General features: G+C 36.7%; 1 protein-coding gene across 2 annotated transcripts in view; it reads left to right on the forward strand.

Annotated features, from left to right (window-relative positions):
* nt5c2a (5'-nucleotidase, cytosolic IIa) overlaps positions 1–10,100 on the forward strand; it is a 28,810-nt gene extending 18,710 nt beyond the window's left edge. For both annotated transcript variants that reach the window (XM_052090092.1, XM_052090091.1), the window contains 12 exons: positions 101–158; positions 3,607–3,700; positions 3,818–3,871; positions 4,017–4,100; positions 4,264–4,305; positions 4,831–4,938; positions 5,081–5,147; positions 5,236–5,406; positions 5,547–5,598; positions 5,903–5,963; positions 6,316–6,492; positions 7,767–10,100. In XM_052090092.1, coding sequence (XP_051946052.1) covers positions 101–158; positions 3,607–3,700; positions 3,818–3,871; positions 4,017–4,100; positions 4,264–4,305; positions 4,831–4,938; positions 5,081–5,147; positions 5,236–5,406; positions 5,547–5,598; positions 5,903–5,963; positions 6,316–6,492; positions 7,767–8,000 — 1,202 coding nt within the window. In that variant the 3' untranslated portion in view covers positions 8,001–10,100. The remainder of the gene's footprint in view (positions 1–100; positions 159–3,606; positions 3,701–3,817; positions 3,872–4,016; positions 4,101–4,263; positions 4,306–4,830; positions 4,939–5,080; positions 5,148–5,235; positions 5,407–5,546; positions 5,599–5,902; positions 5,964–6,315; positions 6,493–7,766) is intronic.
* The last annotated feature ends 509 nt before the right edge of the window (positions 10,101–10,609 follow it).

Raw genomic sequence — 10,609 nt, forward strand, 5'->3', positions numbered from 1 at the left:
TCACTCCTGAATCATACAACTTTGCATTTTTCAACTAATATTAGCAGCACTACATATAGTCTGTGCCTTATCCAATATTGTTGTTTTCGTACCTTATCAGAGACATACCTCTTTGCCTGCCTGGTTGACTTCTTCACTAGTTGTGTCAGATACACAAGGTACGTTTTATTGATTTTACACCCATTTTATTACCTCACCTTGTAAGACAAGTGTCCCTACACTGAATAGATGTCGTTAATGTGTAAATGCATATGGTCATGTGTTAATATATTCATGGATTTCAGAAAGATAATTTTTTGGCAGCTTAGTTTATATTGTCTTTTTGGACTGGGGAGGAAGATTAGGAAAGTTAGAGTAGGTTTGCATAGAACATATTTATTTCAAAAGATATAAATTTGGTGTTTTAATTATGTGTACCCCTTGAATCCTTAAATGCATTGGTGTTTCGGCAAACATAAATACATACCTCCGGCACAAGTGATCCATTCATTCAAAACAGCTGTCAGTTAAGACATTAACTGATTAGGCAGCAAGTCACCTGCCTACATTTTCGGATGCAGCCTTACACTCAGTGACCACTTTATTAGGTACACCTGTACACCTCATTGATGCCAATATCTAATCAGCCAATCATCTGGCAGCAACTCAATGCATAAAATCACAAAGACATAGTCAAGAGGTTCAGTTGCTGTTCAGACCAAACATCAGAATGGGTAGGATATCTGATATACTGTAAGTGACTGTGGCATGATTGTTGGTGCCAGACAGGCTGGTTTGAGTATCTCAGAAACTGCTGATCTTCTGGGATTTATACACACACTCTAGTCTAGAGTGTGTAGAGAATGGTGCGAAAAACAAAATACATCCAGCGAGTGGCAGTTCTGTGGGTGAAAACAGCTTGTTAATGACAGAGGTCAGAGGAGAATGGCCAGACTGGTCCAAGCTGACAAGAAGGTGACAGTAACCCGAAATAACCACATGTTACAACAGTGCTGTGCTGAAAAGCATTTCTGAACATGCAACATGTCAAACATTGAGGCGGATGGGCTACAGCAGCAGAAGACCCTCCAGGTACCACTACTGTCAGCTAAGAACAGGAAACTGAGGCTGCAGTGCTGCACAGGCTAACCAAAACTGGAAAATCATTGCCTAGTCCGGCGAATCTCGATTTCTACTGCGACATGCAGATGGTACTGTCAGAATTTGGCGTAAACAACAATCCATGGATTCATCGTGCCTTGTGTCAATGGTTCAGGCTGGAGGTGGTGTTGTAATAGTGTGGGGAATGTTTTCTTGGCACACATTTGGCACCTTAATACCAATTGAGTTGTTTAAATGCCAAAGCCTATCTGAGTATTGTTGCTGACCATGTGCATCCCTTTATGACCACGGTCTACCCATCTTCTAATTGATTCTTCCAGCATGATAATGCGCCATGTCACAAAGTACACATCATCTCAAACTGGATCCAGGAACATGACAATGAGTTCAGTGTACTCCAATGGCCTCTACAGCCACCAGATTTCAATCCAATAGAGCACATTTGGGATGTGGTGGAACAGGACATTTGCTACATGAATGTGCAGCTCACAAATCTGCAGCAACTGCATGATGCTCTCATGTCAGCATGGAGCAGAATCTCTAAGGAATGTTTCCAGCACCTTGTTGAATCTATGCCACAAAGTTTTCAGGCTGTTCTGGAGGCAAAGCGGGTCGTACCCTTTATTCTAGAGGTGTACCTGTAAGAAAGTGGTCACTGAGTGTATATCTATCTCAAATTGATCTACAAAATGTCCAGATAGTGTGACATTTTTAAGAATTAGGATAAAATAGAATATCTTTAAGAAGTTGTTACTTTAATTCACCAAAGTGGCATCCAACCGATCACAAAGTATAGTCAGGACATTACTGATGTAAAAACCAGCACCATCACTATTTTAAAAAAGTTATTTTTGATCAAATCTAGACAGGCCCTATTTTCAGCAGCCATCACCCCAACACATCTTATACTTGAGTAGTCATTCTAAATTGGTAATAGAAAATCACTTGCCATTATATCAAACAGTTGAAATCTATTTGGTTCATTAAATGAAGCATAACATTGTCTTTGTGTTTGCTTTTGAGTTGCCACAGTATGCAAGAGACTGGCATGTCTTAAGGTCAATATTAGGTCAAATATGGCATCAGTCAATAATTGTTTTGAGGAATGAGGGCTATACAATGCTTGAAATTGCCAAAAAACTGAATCCTTCATACAAAGGTGTACTCTACAGTCTTCAAAGACAAAGGACAACTGGCTCTAACAAGGACAGAACAAGATGTGATAGGCCAGATGTACAACTAAATAAGAGGATAAGTACATCAGAGTCTCTAGTTTGAGAAATAGATGTCTCACATGGCTTCAGCTGACAGCTTCATTAAATTCTACCTGCTCAACACCAGTTTCATGTACAACAGTAAAGAGAAGATTCAGGGGTGCAGGCCTTATGGGAAGAATTGCAAAGAAAAAGCCACTTTTGAAACAGTAAAACAAAAAGAAAAGGTAAATAAACACAGACATTAGACAACAGATAAGTCTGATAAGAGTGGGATCTTAACCCCATTGAGCTTTTTTGGGATCAGCTTAACTGTAAGGTGTGTGAGAAATGCCCGACAAGACAGCCACATCTATGGCAAGTGCTACAGGAAGCGTGGGGTGAAATGTTACCTGAGTATCTGGACAAACTAACAGCGAGAATGTCAAGGATCTGTAAAGCTGCCATTGCTGCACGTGGAGGATTTTTTGATGAGAACTCGTTGAAGTAGTTGAAGAGTTCTTAAAAAAAAAATGTCTAATTGTAATTTGTCATGTTATTAATGTCCTGACTATACATTATGATCAGTTAAATGCCACTTTGGTGAATAAAAGTACCAATTTCTTTCCATAAGAGCAAAATTGGTACATTATTCCAAACTTTTGGCCGCCAGTGTATATATACTGTGTGTGTGTGTGTGTGTGCACGCATGTGTGTGTATGTATGTATGTATGTGTGTGTATATATATATATACTGTGTGTGTGTGTGTGTGTGTGTGTGTGTGTTTTATTTGATTTTTCATATATCAAAGAGGTGATGCAACAAATTATAGAATATGTTTCATTCTAGGCTCAACTGGCTGTCAAATGCATTTTCTGAGGCACTTATTTTGTCAAAATAGATGCACTGAGTAAAGAATTTCAGATGTAGCCCCAAATGACAAGTCATATCATACTGTTAATGTGTTGTACTTAATTATTATTATTATTTGTATTTTTTATTTTTTTGGCCATTTTAGCTATTTTTATTGTTAGATGATTCATAATAGAAAGGTTGAGGAACACTAAAGAATTGGGGGCATAACTCCAAAAAATGGATTAGGTAAAGGACTTGGAATGAGGTCCCGGGTCACTAAAGACACAGCGTATGCATTTAAGGTTTAAAAGGGTCTTTCTGAAACCACTCTATTTGGACACATGAACCACATTTTTGTTTATCTACATAAAAACACATAAGGTAATATTTAATGGAGTGTGATGGTACCATTAACTTGACTGAATTTTATACACTTTTCAATTTTGTGTTCGGCAGTTGTGAGATGGGCTTTAAAGATGGCGATCTTTTCATGTCCTATAAGAGCATGTTTCAGGATGTCAGAGATGCCGTGGATTGGGTCCATTTCAAGGTAAAGGCTATTTTTAGTTGCCAGGATGTTGCTTTAAAAAAAAAAAAAAAACTCTTCATGAACTCTAAATAAATGTCTTACAATAAACAAAACAACAACTTCTTTGTGACATTTCAGGGGTCTCTAAAGGTGAAGACAGTTGAAAACTTGGAGAAATATGTGGTGAAAGACGTGAGTCAGCCAAATAATAGCACAGCTGTTTGCAAACATTCTATTTTGTGCTACCTTATTTCAGATTTTATGTTTATTCACAATTTATATTTTATTAAAACAATAACATTTTTCTGTGTATGTCTTTTGTTGTATTTTCATCTAGGCTAAATTGTCATTGCTTTTGAGCCGAATGAATGAAGTTTCCAAAGTGTTCCTTGTTACCAATAGTGACTACAAGTACACAGATGTGAGTCTTTAGCACAAGCATCTGACACACATTAATTAAATGTTAATTAAAGTTAAGAGTGTGTAGCAAACACAAAATCTGTTGAATTTTGTTTAAATAAAAACAGATGCCTCCAGAAAAGCTGGAATTCTTGGCGTAATTTCTTCTCCTTTTTCTCTTTCAGAAAATCATGACATACTTGTTTGATTTTCCACATGGTCCAAAAGTAAGTAATCTTCAGAATTTTTTTAGCCTGTTAATAAGATTGACGCATTTTAATTTAATAACAAAATTGAGAATTGAGTAATCTTTAACTACATTTTTTAATAAAACATACATTTATTTATATGGAATTTTGTTTGGAAATTAAAATGCATAAATTAACAAAAATAGTCTAAATAATTTTTGAGTGTACAAGTGGAATTTAGTTTTTTTGTTTGGCTATTATACGCAGTGAAAAAGGGCAATACAGATTTCATATATAATGTCTCTCTCAATTGTCCTTGAAGCGGCACACAGTTCTGTGTAGTGGAACACCCTGAGGATTAATTTACTAGTTAAGATGTGTGTGTATAACACAGTTGGGTACATAGTTTTAATCAAGTGTTTTCATTAAATAGTTTGCTATCACTAAGTATTGGAAGAAAGGACATGACAGTGTCTCAAGTGCCATATAAGATGTAATTGCTTTGCCTTTTACAGTATACACCAAGACAAGTAACAGACCGAATCTGTAATTTCTTTATTACAGGCAGGTACACCTCATCGGCCCTGGCAGTCCTACTTTGACCTCATTTTGGTTGATGCCAGGAAGCCTCTGTTCTTTGGGGAGGGCACAGTCCTGAGACAGGTGGACACGGTAAGCTCTCCTAAACTTTCATGAGTCAGATGCCATTAACAGGTGCAATGTAGTCTTTATTTTAATCAGATGAGTTCTCTATTGATTACCAATATGTTGGATTGTTAGTTTCAGCCACGTGTCTGTTCTCCTATTCTTGTAGACCACTGGGAGGCTCAAGATTGGGACATATACAGGTCCCTTACAGCATGGCATTGTGTATTCTGGTGGTAAGCTAATACTGTATGCATGCTGTGTATTTAATGAGTGAGGACAATTCTATTCTGCATTGTCAGATCGAGTATATTTTTCCTTAAGGTTCCTCAGACATAGTGTGTGACCTACTGGGAGCAAAGGGGAAGGAAATCTTGTACATTGGTGACCACATATTTGGAGACATCCTCAAGTCTAAGAAGCGTCAGGGCTGGAGAACTTTTCTGGTGATTCCTGAGCTGGCTCAGGAGCTGCATGTGTGGACTGACAAGAGCAGTGAGTCATTTTTACCTGCAAACACGCACTTGAATGAAATGTGTAATATTCCATGAGAGACATCTGCCACGTAAGCAGATGAGGACATGTAGTTCACAAATTATTATTATTATTATTATTTTTTTAATTTATGTTTTCAGTGCTGTTTGAGGAGCTACAGAGTCTGGACATTTTCCTGGCAGAGCTCTACAAGTAGGTGTCATCCACTAACTCTGGCTCAGATGTTTGTGCTTTTGATCACCTCCATCCAATGGCATGTGTGCAAACTCACAGGCATGCACTCGGGTCCCAAGAGAAGCACATATAGCTGCCTGCTGTCTGCAGCCATTTGACGTGCAGATAATGGGCAAACGTTCCTTTCTATTTAAAGACCAACAGCACACAGCTTCTCTTACATTTAACTCGTTCGGCACTGTTCTCACACTTCTATTTTTCCTGGTACTCTCTGTCTCTCTCTCACTCCCTATATTTAATATATTCTTGCCTCTATCCATAGGCATTTGGACAGCAGCAGTAATGAGCGACCCGATATCAGTTCTCTTCAGAGGAGGATTAAGGTACATTAGCAATGTCACACGAGCCAGTGGTGTTAATATTGAGTAAAATGCATTCAAACAAAATGTGGCCAGTCATTTTTTTAATTTATTTTTTTATCCGCCAATGAAAATGGACATAATTACACAACTCCATGTCCTCTCTGCACCACTCGCGTACCCTGGTCTGAAATCCAGAGTGAAAAATCCCCGTGTTGTTATACTGAATATCAGCACTCTTGGCACACCCCTTGACCAATCAAATAAGAGGACCAAAATTGTCCTTGATTCTTGATACTAAGGGAAGAAAAGAAAGACCCTTTTTTTCTTCAAGTTCAGTGTAATTTCTTGTCTTCTGTTTATCTGATCCACTCAGAAAGTGACACATGACATGGACATGTGTTATGGGATGATGGGAAGTCTCTTCCGCAGTGGTTCTCGTCAGACTCTTTTTGCATCTCAAGTTATGCGTTACGCTGACCTGTACGCTGCATCCTTCATCAATCTGCTGTACTATCCCTTCAGCTACCTGTTTAGAGCCGCCCACGTGCTGGTGAGTTCAACCAAAGTCTTTCTAGCAAGTCAGTCCACTGTCGGACATCTTTGGAACACTTTCTGTATTTCCAATCATGCCAGTGCAGCTCCTATCTACTTGAATGTAGAAACCATAATCTCATAAATGGTTGGCCAATATTATTATCAAAGAACATATTTCAAATCAGCAGTAAAATCTGACAATATTGGAATCAATAATTGTGTTTCTTTACATCATATTAGCTAAAAAATTCAATTTTCTTGGCTTGCATAGCTAATGCTCATGTGCGTTCTAAAGTTGATTGACAGGTGATATCTGTATCTAAAAGGTGATTGGCTCTTTTAACTGTAAGTCAGGACTTCATATTTATGTCCGTTGACCGTTGGCCGTGAGCTTCTTAGTTGAGTGTTCCAGTTTCTCCCATTCATTTTAATAGAAGTGGCCCATCTCTGCTAAATAATCTCTGATTCAACAAACATGAAACAAAATTACAAGTTGTAGTAATAATGAATACATTAGTCATACAAAAAAGTGTAATTCCAAAATACAGAGCGGGAGCCTATCCAATGACAAGCCAAAAATGAGAAAGAACTTATTATTAACCATAAAAAGGGCAAGCATATAAAGGTATCTCTAAAAATGTATTAATTGCTATTTATTTTAAAATATTTATTTTAATAAAAATTTTATAGCTTGTAGAAATTATAAAAATAACAGATAGAACAGAAGAGATAGATGCGTTTGCCTCGATGCAGCTGCCTTCTCAAATAATGTTGCCTTTTTACTTTCAGATAAAGATTGTGAGATGTTACCAGACTTTATACACAAAGTCACATGTATTTTAGTCCCTCAGTATTGGCAAGGACCCAGCCTCTTAAATGTCTGTATCCCCTAGGATACAAAAATCTTTTTATGGCTCAGGGATATTTTAGGATCAACTTGAATCAGAGTTTAGTTGTGTATAGTTGTGCAACACCACTTATTTAAAAAAAGAAATTAAAAAAAACCTTGACGTGTGGTCCCAGGTGTATAATGGCTATTTTACAACTTCTAATGTTGCTCTTCCAACCCATTTTATAATATTAGTGTTACTGTTTGTTTTTACTGTTTAATACTCAAGTGCAACATAACTTAATGTACTCAGCTGTTTTCTCAGCTTAGCATTCATTTGTTATGAATAATCTCATATTTTGGTTTGCATCATCAGCCACAGCATTATTGAACCTTGCAGCAGATCTAGTTTCATGCAGTAAACTCAAGCAACTGCTTTTGTGTCTGTGGTTTACTTTTAGATGCCTCACGAGTCCACAGTGGAGCACACTCATGTGGACATATATGACATTGAGTCGCCCATGGCAACACGTAACCGCCACTCCATTGACTTCAGAGAACAGGAGTGTAAGAGACACCAGCTCACCCGCTCCGTAAGTGAGATCAATCCCCCCCATCTCTTCCCTCAGACGCCACAGGAGATCACTCACTGCCATGACGAGGATGACGATGAGGAAGAAGAGGAAGAAGAATAACCAGACCTTTGGCATTACTGTTAAACTGGATTCAGGTGCTTTAGGGATGTGTCTACGGTTTAAACAAGGATGATCATTGCATTCACATTCATTCATATACTGTATTTTGTCGCGATATAAGAGAGTATGTTTATTTCTTGCACTGTATATTTCAAACCAGGTTCTATATTTTAGAGTTTGTTGCGAGTATGAAGATAAAACTGGGCCTTTTGTAGTTTCAGCTTCTTATTTTGAAATTAGGTTTATGGAAATCTCACCATAAGCCTTCACTCACCAAACTGTTTGTGGCCTCACTTAAAAATGTGTTGGGAAAAAATTGTAATAACAATGAAAAGAATTCATTGATTTCACTTTTTTGGTTAACAGAGAGATTTAAATATCCCTGTTTAAAGTGCATAAAAAATTAGCAATCAGTTACAATATTTGCGTTATTTTTGAGAGAACATATACTGTAAAACAAGGTCTGTCACTGATATAGTTAAGCTTGAAATAATAGCATGCTTACTTGTACTATGCTCCATGAAGTATTGTAGATTGTGTCCAAACTTTTGGAAAAGAGCCATGTAACATGCTTGAAAGGATTATTATTATTACATTTTTTTGTCAGAACTGTTAGTATTTAAACAGCTTGCATAATATACGTTTAAAAAATGTAACGCGTGCCACTTGCCATTTTATACATGGGTTTCAAATTACTTGGCAATGCTGCATAGCTGGAACTGAAGAGTAGATAGTACTCAACCTCACCTTTTTTTAATGGCTGCTGAGAACAGCTTGGAAGAATAAGCCAACACTGAAATAGCTTTGTTTGTGTTAGACGTGTTGATGTGTTAAACAAAAGCTCGAAACAGCGCAATGAATAGAATGCATCTTGAGACACCTGTGTTGTGTTCTATTTGTTGCACTGCGTCTAGCTTTTGTTTGCTTTAATTGGTTCGGTCTGACCGGCCCTTTTTGCACTCTCCATGATCACTGTGTTATTATTAGATGTTGAATCTAGAGCATAGATTCATGATTTAGCATTTTTATATCCACTGATATATAGTTAGTTCTACGAGGTATTTTCAAATGAATATTTACATTTGAAATAATGTTGTTTGATGTAAGTGCAACCACAGCATTTGGGTGGAGACAATGAATTAAAAGGGAGAGGGTGTTTAAGCAGGTCTGGTTGTATTAATTGGCAACTGGCCATGGAAACGAAGCTTTGTGGGTGACAGTGGACCAAGAGGAAGAAATGAACTAAATTAACATTTGTAGCTATTGTGTTTAGGCAGAACCTACAGTATAGTTAGTTACAGTCCAAAGCTTCTGTTTTATGGGCTTAGACACTGTACAGTATGTCATGACCTTCATCTGGGGACTATTACATTAAGGCTTATTTTAATTTTTTCTGACACAGTACTCAAATTAGCACTAATATTTTAGATGTTTTAAGTCAAGGAGAGAATGGCCTTGACTTAATACTGCCTTGGTCCATGTTGCTTTGAAATTACCATGAGAACCCATATATAAAACTGCAGTATTTCTCTTGGATCATTTGAACAGTATTTTTTAAGGCTTGAGTTCCCTAAAGATGATCTCTGCCAATGTAATCTCTGAAAGAGTACAGAAATAAGTGAGACATCCATAACCATCTCTTCTCTTGAAGTTATCAGGATCCATAGCATTTTAGTCAATCACAGATTTTGTTGAAGATTATTGAGTTTTGGCTGTACTATTTGATAGTGATATATCTGATAAATTTTAATTAATTTTAAATTACCAACCTTTCGCTTAAGGTTAAATGCATTGATTTTTTTTTATTTGTCTGTACTTTTATTATTGTTATAAATGTATTGTTTGAAAAAGTTGTTTGATTTTGTTCAAGTAGACAACAATGGTGCCCAAGGCCTGTGAACTGTTTTTATTATTATTTCCTAAATTTGTTGTTGGATTTATTGTTGTATTATTATTGAAAATTGTTTTAGCAACATTTTCCTGCATGTGTGTGTGTGTTTAGGGTTTATGTTGCACTTTACTGTAAAGAAAACTGTGATCTCAGAGAATGTGAGGACTCAGTCTTACTGTAGTTTTAATGTAGAAATAAATTTGAACGCTTTCTTATGAAATGGGTGTTATTTTCTTTTATTAATATTTTTTCATTTTCAGATTTTCAATGTTACACAGTTTATCCCCAGTTGTGTGGCATGTTTTCATATTTAGTGGGGAAAATAAAAGTAAAAGTGTAGTTCCTCTGTTCTGCAGCACCCCCTGGTGGTCATTCATAACGCCTTTTAAAAGACAACGTATAAAGAAGGTTCATGGACCGATATATTGTTAGGCCAATATTTGGCAATTATTTTAATTGTTTGTATCAGCTGATAACTCTTCCTGCTTTGTTGATTTACAGATGGGTTAGTTTCCCCTTTTGTCAGTTCCAAATTGTATGGAAAAATGTGTCAGTGGATTAAGTATTTTAATAATTTTTTGCAAATGCAAAAATATGAATGTACTTTTAGCTATTTTGTGTACATTTTAATTCCATTATGTTAAATTTCAATTGATAGCCACCATGCCTTTTCGATATCGATATCTGCATTGGCCATTGTTAAAACTATCATCCACTA

This window comes from Xyrauchen texanus, chromosome 24 (assembly GCF_025860055.1).
Source record: "Xyrauchen texanus isolate HMW12.3.18 chromosome 24, RBS_HiC_50CHRs, whole genome shotgun sequence".
Taxonomy (NCBI): domain Eukaryota; kingdom Metazoa; phylum Chordata; class Actinopteri; order Cypriniformes; family Catostomidae; genus Xyrauchen; species Xyrauchen texanus.